The sequence below is a fragment of the Chiloscyllium plagiosum genome, unplaced genomic scaffold, assembly GCF_037043375.1.
Source record: "Chiloscyllium plagiosum isolate Xiang-an unplaced genomic scaffold, Cpla_swu_hap1 HiC_scaffold_2, whole genome shotgun sequence".
NCBI classification, from domain to species: domain Eukaryota; kingdom Metazoa; phylum Chordata; class Chondrichthyes; order Orectolobiformes; family Hemiscylliidae; genus Chiloscyllium; species Chiloscyllium plagiosum.
The window spans coordinates 64,123,859-64,150,514 of record NW_028270140.1 but is presented as its reverse complement, the minus strand read 5'-3'; the positions used below and the strand labels follow the sequence as shown (position 1 = coordinate 64,150,514).

Here is a 26,656-nt window from a genome sequence, read left to right as displayed (position 1 = left end):
AGGTGCAAACACCACTTTGTACTCCAAACCTGGAATTGGCATACATTATCTTGGGACTGTCCTTTCAAGGGACGTTTGGCCTATAAATTGTAGGTGAGTTATCACGTAGTTTTTATTTGGGAGACTGTTAATCTGCCTTATCTCGTTTTGTTGAGTTGCCATTTTTGCAAGTATTTTAAAAGCGATATTCACAAGCGTAGATTTTTCAACCCCTGCTGAAGATCCTTCTTGCATGTAAAACGTGGACATAGTCTCCATGACCATACATTTGGGGAACTGGACTTTTGGGATTGCAAGACTCTAACTTCAAGTTGCTGTTTTGTTAAATCCAACAGTTTACTTTGAACACTGAGATGTGTAGTTTTTTTATGAAAAGTAAGGGAAGAAAAATTCGTCAGGCAGTCCTGTTACTGCAGTGAGTGGTATATATTGTGGAGAGAATAAAGGAGTCCTACAGCACGCAAACAGATGCTTCCATCCAACCAGTCCATGCTGAACACAATCTCAAATGAAACTACTCTCTCCTACCTGCTCCTGGACCATATTCCTCCAAACCTTTGCTATTCATGAACCTATCCAAATGTCTTCCAGTTTCTGTTTTAGTTTTGAATTTAATGTTGAGATGTTTACTTGCCTTTAAATTGCTACTGTATGTCACTATTTGAGGTTACTTTTGTTATTTTTTTTCAAACATTAGGTGAGGTACAACTTAATTTTATATGGGTGGACATTTGGTTTTTTTTTTCTAAACCATCTTCTGTTCCCCTCTTGAATGTTATGGTTGTTGGCTGCAGCTTAGTTTCATTGAATCAATCATTCAGCAGAGACAACGGAACCTCCTAAGTTGAAATGTCTAGGTAGGTTGCTAAGCCTTTGAGGTTGCATATCTGCTATATTTAAATAAGTAACCCTGTGGTGGTTGAAGAGGCAATGACAAAATGGGAAGAGGTTTTCTTCACTCATAGGATATGGACTTTGCAGTCAAGTTTCTTCTTCACCTCATTGCTTGCCAAGGACCTCAATTTTGACTTGAGAATACTGCAGCCTTCAGGACTAGTCATAGAATCATACAGCACAGAAACAGACCCTTTGGTCCAACTATTCGATGCCAACCATCATCCCAAACTAAACCAATCCCACGCGTGCTCCTGGCCCAAACCTTTCCACCTTTCCTATTCATGTACTTATCCAAATGTCTCTTAAATGTTGTAATTGTACCAGCATCCATCGCTTCCTCAGGAAGTTCATTTCACACACTAACCACCCTCTGTGGAAAAAAAATTTGGTCCGCATGTCTTTTCTAAATCTGTCTCATCACCTTAAAAATTTGCCTCCTAGTCTTGAAATCCCCTATCCTAGGGAAAAGACAACTACCATTAACTCTATCTATACCCCTGTTTATTTTATAAACTTCTATACAGTTACCTCTTAAACACCTATGCATCGGTGAAAAATATGCCAGTCTTTCTTTGTAACTCAAACTTTCTATACCTGGTAAATCTCTTCTGTACCCTCTCCAGCTTCATAGACAGTTCATAGAATCCCTACAGTGTAGAAGCAAGCCATTTCGCTCGTCGAGTCCACATCAACCCTCAGACATCCATCCAGACCCATCCCTTACCCTGTCCCTGTAACCCTACATTTCCTATGGCTAATCCATGTCATCACTTGACACTAAGGGCAACATTGCATATCCAATCCACCTAATCTGCACATCCTAGGACTGTGGGAGGAAACTAGAGCACCCAGAGGAAACCCATGCAGACGCTGGGAGAATATGCAAACTCCCCACAGACAGTCGCCCAAGGCTGCAATCGAACCTGGTGCTGCGAGGCCACTGAGTCACTGTGTTGCCCCAGATTAATAATATCCTTCCTATAACTGTGCGATGAGAACTGGACATTGTATTCCAGAAGTGACCTCAAAGTCCTGTACGACCTCAACATGACTTCCCACTCCTATACTCAAAGGACTGAGCAATGAAGGCAAGCATGCCAAGCACCCTTTTAAGCACTCGGTCTGCATGTGAGGCACACTTCAAAGAATTATGTGCCTCCAACCTTGCGTTCCTGTGTTCTACAATGCTACCCAAAGGCCCTGCCGTTATTTGTATAAACCTTATCCTTGTTTGTTGTTGCATTTATCCAGATTGAACTCCATCTGCTGTTTTTCAGCCCATAGACCCATTTGATCAAGACCCCTTTGTAATCTTAGTAGACAGTGAAGAAGGTTTTCAATGCCACTAATTTTGGTGTTGTCTGCAAACTTGCTAAGAGTGCCTTCCATATTCTCATCCAGATATTTATATAAATGACATACAGAAGAGGACTCAGAATATTGAGTTCAATAATTTTGGAACCTGAGCACCTTCCACATCCATCCCCATCCCTACTTGTCCTCATATGGGCTTCTACCACAGCCAATCCATTTTCAGCCATTGGTTGGTCCTAGTTGAAAGCTTCTTTCTCCCAAACTCACCATTATCCATTTGTTTGTCTGTCCAGTTGTTGTTTTCTCTTTTTTTAATTAGTATACAATAGCTGTCCTGTTCAGTTTTACTGTACATTTTTTGCATCATTTTGATAGAATTAACCAGAAATGCCTTTCAAAATTATAAATCATTCTTTTTTTTTAAAACTGAATCAAATTGAACAATTATTTCTGTACCAGGAAAAAAGTTAAATTGCTTACTGTTGACCTATTGGGTAGGATTGTTTGTGATGTGGTAATTCAGGTCATTCAGAGCCCTCTGCAGAGGATTGGGTCCCTTTTTTTTTTGAAAGGTTTTGGCAAAAGTTGGCAGAACATTTAAAGTAGATCCCTTTTTATAAAAACTAGGGTGTCTAGAGGGGTGTGGAAATGGCTACAAAATGGGTGTTTTTTAAAGTACACTCATTAAGTGAGAGTAAACTTTCTTTGTCTACGACCTCCTGTAAAACTCTATGCAGAGTTTAGGGATGCTGATTATTCTGCAGAGTTTTAGATCTATTGTATCACACTAGATTGTTGAGAGGCTGATTAAAAATCTAATTCTCCTCTTCCCCCACTGTACATTCATACATCTATTGAAAGCAGTAATTGACTTCTAAATAATTTCCAGTTTTTCAAAGATTTTTGATTCTTGTTCATTTGCTAACCTCTGAAGTGCTAGAAAGACATTACAGAACACCTTTAACCTATTACTTAAAACAGACTCCCTTGAATGACCTCTTCCCAGGTTTCATCAGTGTTTCATCAAAATAAAAACCACCAGTACTGGAGGTGGATAATATTATTAGCACGTGACATCCACAGAGAAGTAAATGCTTTAGGTCATTAGCCTTCTAATAACATGGAAGAAGTTGAAGATGTAACATGCTTAAAGCAAGCACAGCGTTAGGAGGGGATAACATAACAAGACTTTGAAAGAGAGATTCTGAAGAAGGGTCACTGGACTCGAAAGTTAATTTTATTTTCTTTCCACAGATACTGCCTGACCTACTGAGTTTCTCCAGCAATTTCTGTTTTTGTTTCAAATTTCCACTATCTGTGGTTGTTTGTTTTATTTAAATGCAAGTTTTGTTTGTATGTTGCTTTTCTTGATCAAAGTATCTCAAAGCTATTAAATACTTTTTTGAAGTGTAAATTGTGATATTTCCTACAACAATGTGCACACGTCATCACATTGCTGATTTGAGAGTTTCCTTTGTGTTTTCTGATGTTGATTTGAGGGTTAGATATTGCTGAAGACCAGCAGCAATTTCTCTGCTCTTTGAAATAGTTTTTTGGATCTTTCTGCCAACCAGAGCAGGTAAATGGGACCTTGGTTTAATGTCTCATCCAAAAGATGCCTGGTCCAAATCTCACTGTCCTTTCAGTCCTCTGCATCCTGTGTTGTTCACCTATGCCTAATTGATGTTTGAGGAATAGTGTCTCATCTTTTTATGGATTCCATGTTGTTCTGTTTTATTTCTTCTTCCATTGCCATATCTTGTTGCCTTGCACTATAGTTCCTTTTTATCATTTAATTTTTCCTGTTAGCCACTTCTTGAACTAACTTCCCTCCCCCTCTATTAGCTTGAAAACTGTTACATCAATACCCTTTACAGTTTTGATAAAGGGTAATTGATCTGAAGTATTAATTTTTGTTTTTCCTTCCTAAGATGCTGCTTGACCAGCTGAGTATTCCCGGCCTTTTCTGTTTCTGTTCCATCAATATATTGCTGCTTTAAATCCACCCCTGTGTGATACATGATAACAATTTGAATGATAACTCCTCACAGCACTGTCACTGTTTGGGGGTTCTGCAAAACCGTAATTAAATCTGTGACATTACTCAGAATATTGATTCATTTATTAATCAGTTTAATGCAGAGTAAAATTAACATTGTAAGATGAGTGAACTTACTGGGATTGTTTTCTGGTAGATTTAGGCTGAAAGTGTGTTGCTGGAACAGCGCAGCAGGTCAGGCAGCATCCAGGGAACAGGAGAATCGACGTTTCGGGCATAAGCCCTTCTTCACCTCTTCATAGCCAACTGCCGCCGCGATATTAACCGCCACCTGAACTCCCCCACCCCTCTCACCCACTCCAACCTCTCACCCTCGGAACGCGCAGCCCTCCACTTCCTCCGTTGCAACCCCAACCTCACTATCAAACCAGCAGACAAGGGAGGCGCGGTAGTAGTTTGGCGCACCGACCTTTACACCGCTGAGGCCAAACGCCAGCTCGCAGATACCTCCTCCTACTGCCCCCTTGACCATGACCCCACCCCCCACCACCAAACCATCATCTCCCAGACCATCCATAACCTCATCACCTCGGGGCATCTCCCATTCACCGCCTCCAACCTCATAGTCCCACAACCCCGCACCGCCCGCTTCTACCTCTTGCCCAAAATGCACAAACCTGACTGCTCCGGCCGACCCATTGTCTCAGCCGGCTCATGCCCTACCGAACTCATCTCTGCATACCTCGACACGGTCCTGTCCCCCTTAGTCCAAGAACTCCCCACCTACGTTCGGGACACCACCCATGCCCTCCACCTCCATGATTTTCGCTTCCCCGGTGCCCAACGCCTTATCTTCACCATGGACATCCAGTCCCTGTACACCTCCATCCCCCATCACGAAGGACTCAAAGCCCTCTGCTTCTTCCTTTCCCGCTGTACCGACCATTACCCATCCACTGACACACTCCTTCCACTGACACCCTCCTTCGACTGACTGAACTGGTCCTCACCCTGAACAACTTCTCTTTCCAATCTTCCCACTTCCTCCAAACGAAAGGAGTAGCCATGGGCACCCGCATGGGCCCCAGCTATGCCTGCCTCTTCGTAGGATATGTGGAACAGTCCATCTTCCGCAACTACACTGCCCCATCCCCCACCTTTTCCTCCGCTACATCGATGACTGTATCAGCGCCGCCTCGTGCTCCCACGAGGAGGTTGAACAGTTCATCCACTTCACCAACACCTTCCACCCCGACCTCAAATTCACCTGGACAGTCTCGGATTCCTCCCTCCCCTTCCTCGACCTTTCTATTTCTATCTCAGGCGACCGAATCAACACGGACATCTACTACAAACCGACCGACTCCCACAGCTACCTGGACTACACCTCCTCCCACCCTGCCCCCTGTAAAAACGCCATCCCATTCTCCCAATTCGTTCATCTCCGCCGCATCTGCTCCCAGGAGGACCAGTTCCAAATCCGTACAACCCAGATGGCCTCCTTCTTCAAGGACCGCAATTTCCCCCCCGACGTGGTCGACGATGCCCTCCACCACATCTCTTCCACTTCCCGCTCCTCAGCCCTTGAGCCCCGCCCCTCCAACCGCCACCAGGACAGAACCGCACTGGTCCTCACCTACCACCCCACCAATCTCCATGTACAGCGTATCATCCGCCGTCATTTCCGCTACCTCCAAACGGACCCCACCACCAAGGATATATTTCCCTCCCCTCCCCTATCAGCATTCCGTAAAGACCACTCCCTCCGTGACTCCCTCGTCAGATGCACACCCCCCACCAACCCAACCTCCACTCCCGGCACCTTCCCCTGCAACCGCAGGAGGTGCAAGACTTGCGCCCACACCTCCCCCCTCACCTCCCTCCAAGGCCCCAAAGGAAACTTCCATATCCGCCACAAATTCACCTGCACATCCACACACATCATCTATTGCATCCTCTGCACCCGATGTGGCCTCCTCTATATTGGGGAGACAGGCCGCCTACTTGCGGAGCATTTCAGAGAACACCTCTGGGACACCTGGACCAACCAACCCAACCACCCTGTGGCTCAACACTTCAACTCCCCCTCCCACTCCACCAAGGATATGCAGGTCTTTGGACTCCTCCATCGCCAGACCACAACAACACGACAGCTGGAGAAAGAGCGCCTCATCTTCCGCCTAGGAACCCTCCAACCACAAGGGATGAACTCTGATTTCACCAGTTTCCTCATTTCCCCTCCCCCCACCTTGTCTCAGTCAAATCCATCGAACTCAGCACCGCCTTCCTCACCTGCAATATTCTTCCTGACCTCTCCGCCCCCACCCCAGTCTGACCTATCACCCTCACCTTGACCTCTTTCCACCTATCGCATTTCCAGCGTCCCTCCCCCAAGTCCCTCCTCCCTACCTTTTTATCTTAGCCTTCTGGTAGATTTAACTTTGTGTCCTAAATGGTCAATATAAAAGATTGTGGTGCCTGATACATTGTTGAATTTTTCCTACAAGTTAACTATTTTCCTTGTTTTATTTAAATCTAACTGGACATTCTAGGGAAAAAAAACCAAGAATAAAATAATTACAATGCATTTTGAACTTGGAATAGGTATGGAATGCAGTACTTGGAAATGTGGTGGCAGGTTCAAGTAAGACATTCAAGAAGATATTGAATGTATATTTGAATAGAAATGGTGTTCACAGATATGGGAAAAGGGAAGGTATTGGCACTGGATAATAGGACAAGTGCAGAGACAGTGGACCAAACGGCCTCTCTGCTCCAAAACAATTATGTAATGTAAGAATCCTTTTTGAAGATAGCCTTGGGACTCTACTTATTAATGTTCAATTTTATTGAGTAAACGATGCTATTTACAGAGTACTATGTGAGCATACGCAAAGACAATTGGCAGCTCAGAAAATTGGACAGAATATTTGTTTTCTTTTAATAAAAGATTTAAAGAATATAAAAATGAAGATTTAAAAAAGATGAGTTACCAGAGAAAGTGAGTCCAGATGAATCGAATAGGTATTTTGTGTCAACCTTCATTACAAGCGATACAAGTAATATCCCAGATGCAGCTATAAATCGGCAACAAAAGGGAGGGAGAAGCTCAGGAAAATTACTTTCACGAGCAAAGTGGTGCTGAGTAAATTTTTGGAGCTGGAGGCTAACCAGTACCTGGGTCCTGATGGACTTCATCTCTCAACACCCCCCACTTCCACCTCCACCTCAATTCCTGAAGAAGGGCTTATGCCCGAAAAGCTGCCTAACCTGCTGTGCTTTTCCAGTGCCATATTTTGAGTATGAGTAGTGAACTCTTGCAGCAACTGTACAAGGTGCTGGTGAGACCACATCTGAAGTACTGTAAGATTGTCTTGTGAACAAAGGCTAAGTAAACAGGGACTCTACTCACTGGGGTTTTGAAGAACGAGAGGTGATCACTTTGATTCAAATAGGGTGAGAGGATGTTTCCCATCGTGGGAGAGTCTAGCACTGGAGAGCATAGTTTTGGAATAAAGGGACAGTAATTTAAGATTGGAATGAGGTATTTCTTCTGAGGTTGGAGAATCCTTGGAGCTCCTTGCCACAGACGTTTTGGAGCAGACTACCTGTTTGTGTATAAGGCTGAATAGATCTTTGGTCAGTAGGGGAATTGAGGGTGAAGGGGAAAATGCAGGCAAGTGGATGTGAGGTATATTGGATTAGCTATGAACTTATTGAAGGGCAAAACAGGTTTGAAGGGCCGAATGTCCTACTCCTTTTCTTACAATTGCATGGAATGTCAAGTATGATGGCAAGATTCTCTCATTGGAGATGGGCATTGCTTGTCACTTTTGTGGCGCAAGTGTTACTTGTCACTTTTCAGCCCAAACTTTGATACTGCCTAAGTCGTACTGCTCCATTTGGATGTATGCTGCTCAAGAATCTGAGGAGTTGCAAATAGTGTTGATATCCCTTCTTCTGACCTTGTGACAGAGATAAGATCAGTGATGAAGGGGCTAAAGATGATTGAGGAGAAAGTGAGGACTGCAGATGCTGGAGATCAGAGCTGAAAATGTGTTGCTGGAAAAGCGCAGCAGGTCAGGCAGCATCCAAGGAGCAGGAGAATCGACGTTTCGGGCATGAGCTCGAAAGAGAAGGGCTCATGCCTGAAACGTCGATTCTCCCGCTCCTTGGATGCTGCTGACCTGCGCTTTTCCAGCAACACATTTTCGGCTAAAGATGACTGGGCTTGGAACACCAAGCTGAAGACCTCCTGCAAAGATGTCCTGAAACTGGAATTACTGACCTCCAGTGACCACAACCATCTTCCTTCCTTAAAGCCAGTTATGTCTCCAAATAGTGGGGAAGATCTCTTCCCACCTTTTTTTTTTTTTTCCCCCCACCCCACCCCAACCTGATTCTTATTGACTCCAGTTTTGCTAGGGTCTTTTGATTGTCAAGGACAGTAACTCTCACCACACTTCTGGCATTTTTTTTAAAGAAAGATAGATACATAATCAAAATCTAGGGTGACACGGTGGCTCTGTGGTTAGCACTATTCCCTCACAGCACCAGGGATCCAGGTTTGATTCCACCCTCTGGCAACTGTCTGTGTGAGGTTTGTACATTCTTCTTGTATTGGTGTATGTCTCCTCTGATGCTGCAGTTTCTTTTGAGTCAAAAGATGTGTAGTTTAGGTGGATTAGTAATAGAAAGTGTCAGGATTTGGGATAGGGTAGGGGTGTGGATCTGGATGGGATGGTCTTTGGAGGGTTGGCGTATTTGATAGGCCAAATGGCTTGCTTCCATGTTGTGGGGAATCAGTGATTCTAAACATGATTCTAAAAGCAAAATATCTGGCTACATCTAAAATTGAGTGACTACACTTCAGAGCATCTATTTGGGAACATCCTGCAGCAATGAAAGGCACTGTAAGTGCAAGCCTTGCTTTTCACTTTTTCTTAGACCTTATCTTTGAACCTGCTTATACTTCCTTTAATGTTTTGCATATGTTTAACTTATATTTCATTTAGGCCCAAAGAGGGGCCCAAAAAGGGCAGAAATGCGAGGACAGAATGAGAACCAAGATATTGAAAGAAAAACGGAAAGACCAGAACGTAGAGTTGTATTCCGAGAACGGCGCCCAAATGAAACTGAAGGAGCTACTGAATTTTCATTAGAAGCGTAAGATTTAACTCTCTGTGGAATATGTTTTACTCTCGGTAATTTTTTGCAATATTGTTTTCAACAAATTTGGTTTTAACCTTGACGCAGGTGGGCTACAGGTGAGGGAAATTTGGGAGGATTCTCAGGTTTTGCTGTAATTTAATGTACTGTAAAGCAGTTTCATTTTCCCTTTGCATTTGTAACAGTTTTCTGTAATATTTAATTTTCTCATTCTGGAACCCATGTGACCATTCCTCATTTCACCACTTTGTAACCAATAATGGGTTGTCAATATTGACTTGTCAACCATGTTTGGCATATGTCCTCCCTTCCCCCTCAGTGGAGTAATGTGATCAGATTTGCCAGGATATTTGTTTATATTTTGTGGATTATGAAATTTCTGTTGACAGTAGTGGCCTTTTTTTTTTGGAAGGATGCTTGCAATTTTTTTAAAAAAACATTGTTCAAAATATTTACCAGGATGTTGACAGGTTTGAGTTATGTTTAGCATGGACTGGTTGGACCAAAGGGTCTGTTTCCATGCTAGATGACTCTGTATTACTGGTATTTGGGCTTCAGTTCCAATTTTTCGTTTGTGTGAAAACAGTCCTATCTTATTGAGTATAAATGGTTTTCTTTTTTTTCTTCTTGCGATGTGGGCATTCCTCACCATTCCAGCATTTGTTATCCATCACTAATTGCCCTAGAGAAAGTGCTGGTGACCTGTTTTAACCTGCTGCAGTTCCTAGGGTGTGAATGCACCAGCAAAACTGCTAGGAAGGGAGCTCCAAGATTTTGACTCGGTGAAATAAAGGAATGCTGATTTATAGTTCGAAGTCAGCAGCGGGGAGAAATTTGCAAGTGGTGATTTTGTGGATCTGCTTCCCTTGACCTTCCAGTTGGTACAGATTGTAGTTTGGAGTGTGCTGTCATGAGCCTTAAGTTATTTGCAATGTATTTTGTAGATGGTATAGACATCTGTCATTGTGTCTTGGTGATGAAAGTAGTGATGTTGAAAGTGGTGGATGGGGTGTCGGTCAAGCTGGCACCTTTTACTCTGGTTGATATTGAACTTTTCGAGGGTTGTTAGAGCTACAGTCATCCAGGAAATTATTATTCCAGTATTCCATAAAACTCTTGCACTGTGTGAATGGAAAAAAGGCCCCAGCCTTTTGATCTGCTCTTGTAGCTGCAGTATTGTTCAGGATATGGATAGTAGGGGATTCAGTGATGGTAATGCAATTGAATGTCGAGGTGTGATGGTTAGATTCTGTTTTGTTGCACAAATATTACTTGCCACTCAGCAAACTAAGCTTTGACATTGTCTACGTTTTGCTGAATATGAACATTGCTTCATTATCTGAGGATTTGCAAATCGTGCTGAACATTGTGCAGTCTTCAGCAAGTAATCCCCCTTGTGACCTTTATGGAGGGAAATTCATGGATGAAGCTATTGAAGAAGGTTGGGCCTAAGGCACTACCCTGAAGCATTTCCACAGTGATGACCCGAGACTGAGGTGGTTGAGCTCCGGTTACTACAAAGTAATTGATTGCAATTTTAATAGCCTGTTTGGTCCAATACCTGGTCACGTTCTGCTCAGATATCAAGGATAGCCACTTTTGTCTCACCACCTGGATTTCATCTCTTTTTGTCCATGTTTGGACAAGCCTATAATGGGGTCAGCAGCTGAGTGGCCTTGGCAAAACCGAAGCTGAGCATCCATAAGCAGGTGGTTATTAAACAAATGCTACTTGATGATAATACTTAATAATTCCTCCCATCACTTTGATCTGTCTAAATAGGATTTGCATTGCTTTTTATATGCAGGACGCATCTGGGCAATTTTCATTGTTGCTGAATAATTGTCGGTGTTGTCAATGTATTGGAACAGCTTAGTTAGGGTTGCAGCTAGTTCTGGAGCACCAGTCTTCAGTACCAATCCTGGAATGTTGTCAGGGTCCATAGACATTGTGGTGTCTAGTATCTTCAGTTGCACACCTTTATTTGAAAAGGGAAGGAGACAAAAAACAGGTGACAATAGGCCAGTTAGCCTAATGTCTGTTGTTGGGGAAATGTTAGAGTTCATTATATAAAATGTAATAGCAGAGCATTTAGAAATGCGTAATATCATCAAGCAGTGTCAGCATGGCTTCATGAAAGGGAAATTATGCCTGACAAATTTAATAGAAGCAGGATGTGTAAAGATGTTGGTTGCGATGTGTGGATTTTTCAGAAGGTGTTTGATAAGATACCATATATTAGGCTACTTAATAAGACAGGAGCCATGATGTTGAAGTTAGAGTATTAACATGGTTAGAAAATATCTTAACTCGGAAGACAGAGTTGAGAGAAGAGGGAATTTTCAGGACGTCAACCTATAACTAGTGTCATAGGGATCAGTGCAGGACCACAATTATTTACATTATATATTATTGGACTTAGATGAAGAAAGTGAATTTTAGCCAAGGTTGCAAATGACGCAAAAATAGGTGGAAAGGCAAGTGATGAGAATGACATAGTGCAGAGGAATATAAACAGGGTTATGTGAGTGGGCAAAAACTTGACAAATGAAATATAATGTGGGAAAATGAGAGGTTATGTACTTTGGCAGGATGAATAGAGAATCTGAATGTTATTTAAATGGAAACACTTAAGAAACCAGTGGTGCAGAGAGATGTGGTGGCGGATAATTGAGAAGGCAAATGGAATTGAGTAAAAGGACAGAGGTTTTGCTAAAACTACACTGGGCTTTAGAATATGGAGAACAGTTTTGGGCCCCTTTTTCAAGGAAAAACGTAACTGGCATTGGAGATGAGGTTTGATATCAAGTATGCAGAGACGGTCGTTTGAAAGAGAATTGTACTGATTGGAATTTAGAATTAGAGGAGACCTTATTGAAATTATCAAGGTTTTTAGGAGACTTGACTAAGCAAATGTGACAGATTGTTTCCCATTGCGGAAGAGCCTAGGATTAGAGGACATAAACATGTGACCCTTATTCCTGAGATTAAGACAGATGAGGATGAATCTCAGATGAGGGTAATAGATCTGTGGAATTCTTTACTACAGAAAGGTATCAAGGCTGGGAAAGTTACATATTTTTAAGGCTGAGTCAGAGGATTTCTAACCAGAGAGATCCTAGAGTTATGGCAACAACAAGAAGTGGAGTTCAGCATTGATCTGACAGCTGCGATTTAATTGCGTAGACTTCCTTGTCTTTAATTGAACAAACTACTCTGTTCCTATGTCTAATGGTCTTATCCCTTAAAGTGAATTGAAATGGTTGAAGACTGGAATCTATGCTGGACACATCAGACATCCTTATGGTACCTTTTGATTGAAGATGGACATAAATGCATCAGTCTTGTCTTTTATACTGATGTGTTCGATGACTCCATCATTGAGGATGGATACATTTTATGGAGCGTCCTCTTTCTGTTGGTGGTTTTAAATTTGGACCACCATTCGTGACTGAATGTCAGGACTGCAGAGCTTTGATTGAATCCTTTGGACCACTTATCTCTGACAACTGTGTGCTGCTTCTGCTATTTAGCATGCAGCTAGCCTTGTATTGTAACCCCCAAGGTAACGCCTCATTCTTTTTAGATGTCCCTAGTGCTGCTCTTGGCATGTCTTCCTGCACTCTTAATTGACCCAAAGTTTATTCCATGGCTTGATGGCATGGTAGAACTGCGGGTTTCTGGACCATGACGTTACAGATTGTGGTTGAAAACAGTTCTGGTCTCCCACTGTGCCTTTTGCTTGCCCAACTTTAAGTTGCTGGATTTGTTTGAAGACTGTCCCATTTAGCATGGTGGCAATGCCATGTAACATTACAGAAGATCTCCTTCATGTTTGATGACAAGACTTTTCCTCCACAAGAGTGCAGTGGCCACTCCTACCTGTATTGCAGTCGTTGTGCGTCTCTGACAGGTTGAGGGCAAAGTAGAACAGATTTTTCTCTGACCCCCTCAGGCAGATTCACTCTAGTAGCTGTACTGTTCTAGACTTGATCAACCTATTCAGTAATGGTGTCATTGTGCCACACTGGTGATGGATTGAACCCCCCCCCCCCTCCCCCCCACCCAAGATGTTAGTTCTTTATCCTTGCCACCTTCTCTCTTTCTCCCAAATGGAGTTCAACGTGGTGAAGTAGTCATTCAGAAGCGAAGGTGGGTGTTATGGGTCGGAATATGAATGATTTGTTGTCCATTCTTCTCATAATGCCATGGGATTTGGCATCAATGTTGAGGTCTACCAAGGTGACTGCTGCCTGACTGTAATTGATGTGCCGTCAGCACTGTGGCTGCTGGTAGTACAAGACTTATGTCCATAAGGTTGAGGTTGTGACTGGCAGGTCATTAAGGTATGATTTTGTGAATCTGACAATATCAGGTTGTTGCTTGACTCACCTAACTGTGGCACAAGGCCCAGATGTGGGTCAAGAGGAATTTGCTGGGGTGATGGTTAGACCTATTATCATTGTTTGTTTCTGCTACCAAGATTGATTGCAGGTTAATTGTCTGGTTTTCTTCTTTGCTTTTCACTTTTTTTAGCTGTTTTGATTCAACTGACTGGCTTTCCATCCCATTTTGGAGGATATTTGAAGCCAATCTCATCACTTTGGATCTGGAGTCATATGTAGGCCAGGGTAAGGAAGTATAGTAGACTTCCTTCTCAAAAGGACATCAGTGAAGCAGATCGGTCTTGATTATTAGCAATGGTTAACTGAGCTGCGCTCAGTCTAGCTCTTTACTTATAGGTTTTTTTTGTTTATAGTTCACATTTCCTCATTTGATATCATGGGACTCAAGCTTATATCCCCAGTGCATTAGTTGGGACTCTGGGAGATGAGTCTGGTGGCAATACCACTGCACCATTCTGTATAATATTTATGATTCTGAAATAATATATTTAAAAGGTAAATGTCAAATCTTATTGCTCAATCATCATCCATGACTGCTCCAACCAACATTCTGTAGTTGGGTCATGTAGAACAGAATGTCCTTGTTTTGATCCTTGACTTAGATTGAAGTAACTACAATATGATGTGTACTTTTACATGTCATAGGAAATAGCTGTTCACTATCCAGCCATCTTTGCTGAAACAATCTATTTGATATCCGAGGAAAATGTTGTATCTCCTATGTCCCCATTTAAGAATTAATTCCTCATTCAAGCTAACTTTCTCAAAGTTGAAAGCAGTGCAGTGTCCTTTTCATTTTTGAATGAAATAGGAAAAGCCTTTAACTTAGATGTGGTTTAAGGGCGGCACAATGGTTCAGTGGTTAACACTGCTGCCTCACAGTGCCAGTGTCTCCGGTTCGATTCCAGCCTCTGGTGACTGTGCAAACTCCACACAGACATTCTCCCCGTGTCTGCATGGGTTTCCTCCCACACTCCAAAGATGTGCAGGTCAGGTGAAGTGGCCATGCTAAATTGCCCATAATGTTAGGTGCATCAGTCAGAGGGAAATGGGTCTGAGTAGGTTACTCTTCAGTGGGTCGGTGTGGAATGGTTGGGTGGAAGGGCCTGTTTCCACATTGTAGGGAATCTAATCTAATCTATACGTATCAGGGGTAGGTAAGCCATTCTGAATTGGAGCTCACTTCTTAAAATGTATTTTAGTATGTGCAACATATGTCTTAAATCAAATATGGTTAAGATTAGGTAATATTGCTCCTGTTTTGTCAGTTACATCAGGAAGCAAATATGAGTTAAAGGGAGACAGGCACTCTTTTGAAGTTCTGTGTACTGCCAGCAGAAGTGGCTGTTTTTTCACTTGTGTTTTGTTTCTGAGAGTTGGACCATGGACAATTATTGAATTTGTCCATGGTTATGGACAAAGTGCTGCAGAAATTTTGCAGGTACCTTCTGCAGAATAGCTAACCAAGAGACTTTTCCTATTTTTAACTGCCTGTCATCAGAGTGTTGAAAGAATTTTCAGGTTGAGATCCAAATTTTAGTCATATTTTGATTATATCTTCCATCTTCAACAAATCCTGGCATTGGACTTGAACCTAATAATTATGACTCCGATGCTACCACTGCGCTACAAGGGATGTTAACTGGCCAAAAAGGCCTAAACCTTGGTAAGTTGTGTAAATAGCTCAGCAGTGTTAAAGAGCTGGATGTTTTCCTAGAAGCAGTCAGTCATGAATCTGGATGATATTGGTTAATCAGTTACGAAGAAACTCTGGAAAGCTAAAGCACTGGGCTTGTTGTGAAAAGTGGAGAGAGGAATGATAGTGATTTTTCCAAAATGATGGCCATTAATGAGAAATCTTGGAGGTGAAAGCTGTTGTCATGTAGGACTCCTGACCAAATGAAGAGCAACATTTTATAGAAATGTGTACCAACAAATTGTAGCATTTGTTTGGTCTGTAATACATATGCTTGCATTTAATCTGTAGATTAGTTAGTGATTTATTTTGTTTTTATTTGTGTTTCCCTGTTAACACATGTAATTTACATTGATTTTGATTTGTATTCATGTAAAAGCTACAAAAGGTGAAATCTTGGTCATTTTCATGTTTGGGGTCATTCAGCCAATTTTGTTAATATTGCACAAACATCTGTATCTTCAGCTCACCAGCCCACCTTTGGGTTTTTTTTAGTCAAATCAATGTCAGGGTGGAGCAGACGTCACCACAGGGATGCAGGTGAGCAGAACTAAAACTGCTTTACACCTGTCCTAAATAAATCTAGTTATAAAATCTAAGTATTTGGCAAACAAGTCTGAACAAGATGGAGTATGAGCCTCTGCAGAACCATTAATAGAATCATAGAATTCCTACATTGCAGTAAGAGGCCCATGAAGTCCATATTGATCCTCCAAAGAGCAATAACAGCAAACCTGTTGCTTTCACTGCTGTTTGGAACCAAAGATCTGAGAAATCTTTTGGAGCATCTCTTTTCTCCACACATTCCATTAATGGAAATATACAACTCGTTAATTCATTTTGAGCAGCGCCTTAAGAGAAGTGCCAATTTCTCTTATTGGTTTATGCAATTTATTTCATGAATCTCACATATGTTTGTAAGAAGAGCTTACCTCCCAAACCCCCTCTGCCCATAAGGTTTTTATTATGATTTGCATGTTTATAAAGTTAGACTTGCATTTTTAAAGTAATTTTTAAAAAACAATGTTACCTATATTCATTGAAATTAACTTTCTTTTGGTGTGTAGACCAATTGACAGGGTGGACAGGCCAATGAAAGGACGTGGAGGTGGCAGAGGGCGTGCAAGAGGACGAGGTGGATTTCCCAGGAGTGTTGATGGATTTGATCCAAGAGGAAAACGAGAGTTTGAAAGGCACAGCGGAAATGACAAAGTGTGAGTTTCTTGAACAGTGCAATAAGTAAATTTAAGGTAGGAATGCTGCAGAAATCGCAATGTATTGAACATAAGGGACATATTTTGCAAGCACATGACGTGACTGAGTCATGATCAAGCTGTTGAGTGGAAAATCTCCCTCAATGTGGTGGTCTTTTTGAAAGCATGCTTAATTTAACAAAGACTGGGATTTAATGCTGTATTATTTCCAAATATAATCCTCTACATTGGTAGCCTGCTGTTTTGATAAACATTGGATAAATTTCAGGACATTTATTTACAAATAACTAAATGGGCGAAACGAAGAACACATGTATTAGCTGGTAGCCACATTATTGCTGGGTGTTTGCTGATCATTGATTTGAGCTTTTTTTTTTTTTGAACTAGTATTTTTTAAAAGAATTCTGTTATCATCTGTTATGGCCTTCTACTTGTGATCAATAGAAAGGTGGAGGTGTTTACTGCTGACCATGGGAAGAAGTTGAGTGTAGGATACAGTGGGAGCTTGTTCTTTAGGCTATAGTGTTGCTTCAACAGTAAAGTCAATGGAAAGGTCTTGGGACATGGCACATTTCTGGTGAAACCACACCATCCTCTGATGTCAGCATCTGAAGATCTACCCCTTGAGATCTGTATTCAACTCAAGCAGGGATAAGATGAAGGGCTTTTGCCCAAAATGTTGACTCTCCTGCTCCTCTGATGCTGCCTGACCAGCTGTGCTTTTACAGCACTGCACTCTCTACTCTATAATCTCCATCATCTGCAATCCTAACTTTCGCCCAGAGATAAGAAATGGCTAACTATTGGCCACTGTTAATAAGAAAATCCAACGTAGTTGCGTATATGTTGTATTAAAACTCCTCTGGTGCATCTTTGGTTCCTCAGTCCTATTAATATCAGAAGCTATACTTAATTGAAGTGGGGTTGCGAGTTATTTTAATACTTTTGTTTTGATGGTTCAATGAGAGATGCTCCAGAACAGGCTTTGCAACTGCTAAGAGCATCTCAAGTAAAAGTCCTATAACTGCTTGGCAATCAGGCAAGTTCCTGAATAACTGGCCCTGATGACACTGTCAACTTGGGATCCTCTGAAACTAATACAGGCCCACTGCAGGCCTGCATTTGAGCATAAATGTATTCCCTAGCACCTTTTAGTGCTCCCTGCTATTGGTACCACAAGATTTGGGTCTGTATTCATGATAAGATGTATAGTAGTGTGGATAGTTACTTGTGTGCCAGGTGGATGTTCCTGTAGAGTAGTTCTGGGAAATGGAATTTTAAACTGCTGTGCTATTGTTTTTTGGATTTAGTGCAGTGCCATGGCTTTTAAGTTGCCAGAGCTGCGTGCAATGTACTGTGCTTAGTGTTGATGTCTCGTTCACTTGCTAGCAGTTGGCCAGAATGGAGATCAGGTTTTAAAAACAAAAGTCCCTTCGTTTGCTCTTGGAGAGTGTATAATTTTTCTCAGGCTTAATTATTTTTCATAGTGCTTCATTGGATGTGGGTTGGGTGGCAGGATCCTCCTGCTGCAGTTCAGTAGACTTTTAATAGCTAAACGATTCATTTGACCTAAAATTGTGAAAGAGACTTCATGCAGTCTATTTAAGGGGCACAGTAAAGGGGATTTTTTTTTTTGGTCTTTGTTCAAAATTACACGGTATCTGATGGTCTTGCATTTCTGGCCATGAAGTGTGTTTTTCTAACAGTTTAGAATGAAGTTGTTAATGTTTGATTCTGACTACAATTACTTTTCTATGTATTTTGAAAGGTTCAAGCTATATGTAGATTGAAATTGTAATTTTATTTCAGCTAGGATGTGAGGGAGGTGCGAAGTTTGGAACTTGTGTACCTTTTTCTCTTGGGGAAAGTATATGATCATCATTCCTTTTCACGTTTTAGTTCTTTATTTCACCCCAACTCCCTCACTTTGATAACAGGAGGTAGTTCCCTCAATTTCATATATGCACCTGTAAGTCAGAAGATTATGTACAAGCTGCACACCAGAACTCCCGTGCATACTTTGCCCCTTTCCATCTAACTCTTATAAACATTGTCTTCTATTCCTTGCTTCCCCATATGTATATCTAGTTGTCCCTTAAATTTTGATGTTGTTTGTCTCAACCATTACTTGTACTGAGTTTCAAATTCAGCCTTTCTCTGGGTAAAGAAGTTTCTCTCCGAATTTCCAGTTTTGCTTATACATAGCCCACTTTTTGTTTCAATTTTAAAAAGAACCACTGCAAGGCTTAGCCTTAATTGAGGAAAGATTAGTTTATTGCAAAAAGTTGGAGGTCATTTATCAGCTGCAAGATCTCTCTCTCGTCGTTTTTCGGTTGTCCTAGATCCAACCTCCAGTTGGCTCGTCAATGATCTTGCCTCCGTCGTGCTGTCAGAAGAGGGGATATTCAGTAACATTTGCATGTCCTGAGATACTGAAGCAGTAATGTCTATATGCGGGAAAACCTAGACAATTTTCAGACTTGGGCCGTCAGGTGACGGGTAAGATTCCCTGGCAGTTATGTAGTGTGAACGATAATCTCCAACAAGATAAAATCTGACAATAACCTTGCTGAAACCACCACCATCCGCATTCTCAACCTTGCTATTTACCAAAAACTGAACTGGGCCAACCAAATAAATACTGTGGTTACAAAAGCAGGTCACAGTATCTTTCTTCCTGTCTCCCCATTGTTTGACCATTCACCAGGAACAAGTCAGGAGAATGGGGAAATATTTTCCACTTGCTTTGATATGTACAACTCCCGCAACCCTTCACCTCAACACCATCCAGGACAAAGCAGCCCATTTGCTTGGTACTCGATCCACTACCTTCAGCATTCATTCCCTTAACACCATTTCATAACCACAGCATTATGTAGCATCTATATAATCCACTGCAGGAAGTCGCCAAGCTCCTTTGACAGCATCTTCCAAACATGTAACGTTTGCCAGCTAGAAGAGAATAACACGTCTGCGAGTTATCCTCTAAACTGCACACCATCCTGATTTGGAACTCTATTGTTGTTGTTTCACCTTCGACTGGATTAAGCTGTCTTTCTGCACGCCAAAGTATGCAGTGGTTCAAGAAGATGGTTCTCCACTATCTTCCACTGGGCAATAAATGCTGGCATCCCAAGAATTCTTCCTACACACCACCCTAGCTTGCACAGACCTCCGTATTTCCTCTTTGTCCTTTATCTTCAACAAAAGGCCCACATCTAAGGTCTCAAACTCATTCACTATCACCAATTATTTTCTCGACTGCTCATTGCTGCAATCATTAGTGAGCGTATATGCAGCAAGTGGTGAGTTACGTACAACCTGTGATTGGGATAGAAGCATCTCCCCGATTCTCTCTCCACGTTCCTTCCTCACAGGTGTGTTGTATTTTTTTGCTACCTAAATGCAGGGGTGCTATGTAGGAAAACTCGGAATTGGGAAGATCCATTTTCACTCTTTTTGTAGAGGAAAAGGACAATGATATTTTCTGGTCTGCAGATTGGAAGAAGCAAAAATGGCCCTTAGTAGAGTGATATGCTCTTGTTGGATGTGGAAGTTTAGGGAGAGTTTACGGGTTACTGAGGATTAGATCTGCAATAAATGTCGTTGGTTGCGAATCCTATCAGATTGAATGGAATGGTTGAGCGACAGTTCGAGACAATGAGAAATTTACAAGGGGGTGTGATGGATGGCAGTTATAGGAAGGGAGAAAAGTTGCAGATACAGTCACATAGATGGGTTAACTCTAGGAAAAGTAAGGGAGGTAGGCAGGTAGTGCAGGAGTCTTCTGTGGCTATCTCCATTTCAAACAAGTGTGCTGTTTTGGAAAATGTCGGAGTGATGGATTCTTAGGGGAACAGAGCATGAACAGTCAGGTTTCTGGTATTGAGACTGGCTCTAATGCAATGAGGGGTATGTCGGGTTCCAAGAGATAAACTGTGTTGGGGACTCTCTAGTCCGAGGCACAGACAGACATTTCTGTGGCCAGCAGCGAAAAATCAGAATGGTGTGTCGCTTCCCTGGTGCCAGGATCAAGGACATCTGAGAGGGTGCAGAATGTTTTCAAGGGGGAGAGGGGCCAGCTGGAGGTCGTGGTACACATTCGGAACCAACAATGTAGGAACGGAAAAGGTTGAAATTCTGAAGGGAGATTAGCAAGTTAGGCAGGAATTTAAAAAGGAGGTCCTTGAGTAGTAATATCTGGCTTATTCCCAGTGCAACGAGCTCGGGAAGGCAGGAGCTAGGAGGATAGAACAGATGAATGCATGGCTGAGGAGCTGGTGTATGGGAGAAGGATTCGCATTTTTGGATCATTGGAAGCTCTTTTGGGGTACAAGAAAGACTGATTGCACCTAAATTGGAAGGGGACAAATATACTGGCAAGGAGATTTGCTACAGCTGGTTGGGAGGATTTAAACTAGTAAGGTTGGGGGGAGGGTGGTTGGACCCAATAACATAGTGAGGAAAAAGATCAATCTGAGACTGGTACAATTGAGAAAAGAAGCAAGTCAAACAGTCAGGGCATGCAGGAACAAAACCGAGAACAAGGTGGGCCTGATAAATTGAACTGCACTTATTTCGATGCAAAGGGCCTAATAGGGAAGGCAGATGAACTCAGGGCATTGTTAGGAACATGGGACTGGGATATCATCATCATAATTGCAGAAACGTGGCTCAGGGATGGGCAGGATTGGCAGCTTAATGTTCCAGGATATATATGCTACAGGAAGGATAGAAAGGGAGGCAAGAGAGCAGGGGGAGTGGCATTACAGCTGTACTGAGGGAGGATATTCCTGGAAATACATCCAGTGAAGTTATTTGGGTGGAACTGAGAAATAAAGAAAGGGATGGTCACCTTATTGGGATTGTATTATGGACTCCCTAATAGTCAGAGGGAAATTGAGAAACAAATTTGTAAGAAGATCTCAGTTATCTGTAAGAATAATAGGGTGGTTATGGTAGGGGATTTTAACTTTGCAAATATAGACTGGGACTGCCATATTGTTAAGGGCTTAGATGGAGAGGTATTTGTGTGTACAAAATTTTCTGATTCCGTATTTGGATGTACCTACTCTTGAGAAATAAGGCAGGGCAGGTGTCAGTAGGGGAGCACTTTGGGGCCAGCGACCATAATTCTATTAGTTTTAAAATAGTGATAGAAAAGGATAGACCAGATCTAAAAGTTGAAATTCTTAATTGGAGAAAGGTTAATTTTGTCAGTATTAGGCAAGAACTTTCAAACGCTGATTAGTGGCAGATGTTTGCAGGTAAAGGGCCAGCTGGAAAATGGGAAGCCTTCAAAAATGAGATAACAAGAATCCAGAGAGAAAATATTCCTGTCAGGACGAAAGGAAAGGCTGGTAGGTATAGGGAATGTTGGATGACTAAAGAAATTGAGGGTTTGGTTAAGAAACAGAAGGAAGCATATGTTGAGTATAGACAGGACAGATCAAATGAATCCTTAGAGTATAAAGGCAGTAGGAATATAATTCAGAGGGAAATCAGGAGGGCAAAAAAGGGACATGAGATAGCTTTGGCAAATAGGGTTAAGGAGTATCCAAAGGGTTTTTACAAATACATTTCAGGACAAAAGGGTAACTGGAGAGACTAGAGCCCCTCAAAGATCAGCAAGTGGCCTTTGTGTGGAGCCGCAGAAAATGGGAGAGATACTAAACGAGTATTTTGCATCAGTATTTACTGTGGAAAAGGACACGAAAGATAGAGGACATACAATGTAGGAAAATAGAGGTGACATCTTGAAAAATGTCCATATTACAGAGGAGGAATTGCTGGACATCTTGAAACGCATAAGTGGATAAATCCCCAGGACCTGATCAGATGTACCATCAAACTGTGTGGGAAGCTAGGGAAGTGATTGCTGGGCCTCTTGCTGAGGTATTTGTATCATCGTTAGTCACAGGTGAGGTGCCGGAAGACTGGTGGTTAGCTAATGTGGTGCCACTATTTAAGAAAGGTGGCAAGGACAAGCCAGGGAACTACAGACCAGTCAGGCCACTGAGCCTGACCTCGGTGGTGGGCAAGTTGTTGGAGGGAATCCTGAGAGACAGGATGTATATGTATTTGGAAAGGACTGATTAGGTATAGTCAACATGGCTTTGAATGTGGGAAATTGGGTTTTTTGAAGAAGTAACAAAGAGGATTGAGAGCAGAGCAGCAAACATGATCTATATGGACTTCAGTAAGGCATTTGACAAGGTTCCCTATGGGAGACTGGTTAGATCTCACAGAATAAACGGAGAACTAGCCATTTGGATATAGAACTGGCTCAAAGAAGGCAGAGGTTGGTGGTGGAGGGTTGTTTTTCGGAGTGGAGGCCTGTGACCAGTAGAGTGCCACAAGGATCGGTGCTGGGTCCAGGGTCCATTACTTTTCTTCATTTATTTAAATGATTTGAATTTGAGCTTAAGAAGTGTAGTCAGTAAGTTTGGCTACCTCAGATTACAACAGGATCTTGATCAGATGGGCTGAGAAGTGGCAGATGGAGATTAATTTAGATAAATGCAAGGTGCTGTGTTTTGGGAAAGCAAATCTTAGCAGACTTATACACTTAATGGTAAGGTCCTAGGGAGTGTTGCTGAACAAAGAAACCTTGGGAGTGCAGGTTCATAGCTCCTTGAAAGTGGGGTCACCGGTAGATAGGATAGTGAAGAAAGCGTTTGATATGCTTTCCTTTATTGGTCAAAGTATTGAGTACAGGAGTTGGGAGATCATGTTGGGGCTGTACAGGACATTGGTTAGGCCACTGTTGGAATATTGCATGCAATTCTGGTCTCCTTCCTATTGGAAAGATATTGTGAAACTTGAAAGGGTTCAGAAAAGATTTACAAGGATGTTGCCAGGGTTGGAGGATTTGAGCTATAGAGAGAGTTTGAATAGGCTAGGGCTGTTTTCCCTGGAGCGTCGGAAGCTGCGCGGTGACCTTATTAAGGTTTATAAAATCATGAGGGGCATAGGTAGAATAAGTGGACAAAGTCTTTTCCCTGGGGTCAGGGAGTCCAGAACTAGAGGGCATAGGTTTTGGGTGAGAGGGAAAGATATAAAAGGGACCTGAGGGGCAACTTTTTCATGCAGAGGGTGGTACTTGTGTGGAACCATGCTGCCAGAGGAAGTGGTGGAGGATGGTACAATTGCAACATTTAAAAGGCATCTGGATGGGTATATGAATAGGAAGGGTTTGGGAGGGATATGGAGCGGGTGCTGGCAGTTGGGACTAGATTGGGTTGGGACGTCTGGTCGGCATGGACGAGTTTATCTGAGATGAAAACAGAATAATGGCAACAGTATTCAGGTCAGGCAACATTTTTAGAGCGAGAAACTGACAATGTTTCTGATCGATTTAGCCTTTTAACTGAACTAGTATACCTAAGCTTTAGCATAATCTTTGAACATTCTGGTACTTTCCTGTGAAGTTAGGCAGAGATGTACTCTATGCATCGGGCCTCTGTTTTCGTGCTGTAGGAGAACATGACTGTTTTTAGTCATATTGACTGAAATTTGGGGTCTCTGTCATGAATAGAAATTGTGAAAAGCCAAGTTTCGGGTGGTTTGGAGGCAGATCTTTGACATGTTAGTCTTGCCTGAAGAGATGTTATTGGATAACATTTTGGGTTTGGGGTAAAAAAAAGTCTTGTTTTTTAAAACAAGACATCCATTAGCCTAAATTTCCTTTTGTCGTCTTTACAGAGGACATTATTGGGCCAAATTTAACTTGGAAAATGGCTTACTTAAACCTATTCTTCGAAGCGATTGACTGACTAGGTTATACTGAGAAACTTTTTCTTTTAGGGGATTGAAACCAGAGGACAAAAGGGGTGGAAGTGGATCTCGAAACTGGGGAGCAGTCAGAGATGATCTGAGGTATGAACGTGTACAATAATGTTCAGTAGGCCAGAGTGGAAATACATTGTCAATCTCCATTTTCAATAATTAGAGAAGATCCCCTATTTGGAGAGAAGTGTCTTACCTACATCATTCCTAAAATCCATCTGGCATTAGGGGTGAATAATGTGCTTAGACCATTACAGTGGGGTACAGGCCCTTCCACCCTCTTTTTGCACTGACCTGTGGAACCAATCTGAAGCTCATCTAACCTACACTATTCTATTCTCGTCTATGTGCCTATCCAATGACCATTTAAATGCCCTTAAAGTTGGCGAGTGTACTACTGTTGCGGGCTGTGTTTTCCACGCCCCGACTTCTGAGTAAAGAAACTACCTCTGACATCTGTCCTCTCTCTATCACCCCTCAATTTAAAGCTATGTCCACTCATGCTAGCCATCGCCATCTGAGGCAAAAGGCTGTCACTGTCCAACGTATCGTGTGTCTCAATTAAGTCTCCTCTCAACTTTCCCTCAAACAAAAACAGCCTCAAGTCTGTCCGCCTTTCCTCGTAAGACCTTCCCTCCATACCAGGCAACATCCAGTAAATCTCCTCTGAACACTTTCCAAAGCTTCCACGTCTTTTCGATAATGCAGTGATCTGAATTGTACGTAATATTACAAGTGCGGCCGCACCAGAGTTTTGTACAGCTGCAGCATCATCTCATAGGCCCAAAACTCAATCCCTCTACCAATAAAAACGAACACACCATATGCCGCCTTAGCAAGCTATCAACGTGGGTGGCAACTTTCAAGAATCTATGTACCTGGACACCCAGATCTCTCTGCTCATCTACACTACCAAGAATCTTAGAATTAGCCAGTACTTTGCATTCCTGTTACTCCTTCCAAAGTGAATCACCTCTCACTTTTCCACATTAAACTCCATTTGCCACCTCTCAGCCCAGCTCTGCAGCTTATCTCTGTCATTCTGTAACCTACAGCATTCTTTGTCACTGTCCACAACCGTACTGTCCTTAGTGTCATCCGCAAATTTACGTGCCCATCCCTCATCCAGGTCATTTATATAAATGACAAACCATAGTGGACTCAAAATTGATCCTTGCGGTACTCCCACTAATAACTGAACTCTAGGATGAATATTTCCCATCAGCCACCAACCTCTGTCGTCTTTCAGCTAGCCAATTTCTGATCCAAACCGCTAAATCATCCTCAATCCCATGCCACTGTATTTTGTGCAATAGGCTACCATGAGGAACTTTTTTCAAACGCCTTACTGAAATCCATATACACCACATCAACTGCTTTACCCTCATCCACCTGTTTGGTCACCTTTCTCAAAGGACTCAATAAGGTTTGTGAGTACCACCTACCCTTCACAAAATAGTGTTGTCTATCCCTAATCAACTTATTCCTCTCTAGATGATTATAAGTCTTATCTCTTATAACCTTTGACGACATAAAGATCCAAGCCAAAGGTTCGGCAATTTCCTCCCGGGCTTCCCAGAGAATCCTAGGATAAATCCCATCCAACCCAGGGGACTTACCTATTTTTTACACTTTTCAGAATTGCACCTTCTCATCCTTTGCTTTTGTACGGACAAACTTTTTTTTTCCCTCTGCTTCTGATTGATATTAGATATATGGCAGTACAAATTTAGAGAAGCAAAATATTCCCAACTCGATCTATTGTATAAATAAAGATAGTAAATATGAAATCATCCTTCATATTCCTAATTTAAATTTCCAGAAGTAATTTTAGTGACCATTATGCTGCATCTGGAACAATACATTTGAAGGGCTGCTGTTATCTTGTGTAATTTTGATGCATTAGATCCTGGTTGATGGTGTGAGTACACCTACAATAGATCACAGTCTCTGAAGACTAATGAAATATTAAGGGTAGAAATCATACCAATTTACAGACAGAATATTCACCCCCCCTTGCTTTGGAGTACTGTAATTTTTGTAATCCTGCCCCATATTCTGGTGACTGGATTGGCTGAATATTAGAGGTAGACATTTTTACCTGTGGTAGCTCTGCACAGGTGTCCATCCGGCTGAGGAATTAACTAAGAATGACACTGCATTCGGAGAAAAC

At 42.1% G+C, this 26,656-nt stretch overlaps 1 protein-coding gene across 2 annotated transcripts in view; it reads left to right on the top strand.

The window, feature by feature from the left end:
- The window catches only part of LOC122561639 (intracellular hyaluronan-binding protein 4), a 55,708-nt gene that overhangs the window by 1,227 nt on the left and 27,825 nt on the right, over positions 1-26,656 (top strand). Inside the window, exons 2-4 of one of the 2 annotated variants that reach the window (XM_043713591.2) lie at positions 9,226-9,376; positions 16,549-16,695; positions 24,502-24,573. In XM_043713591.2, the coding sequence (XP_043569526.2) occupies positions 9,226-9,376; positions 16,549-16,695; positions 24,502-24,573 (370 nt within the window). The remainder of the gene's footprint in view (positions 1-9,225; positions 9,377-16,548; positions 16,696-24,501; positions 24,574-26,656) is intronic. The other variant, XM_043713599.2, reaches the window with a different exon arrangement.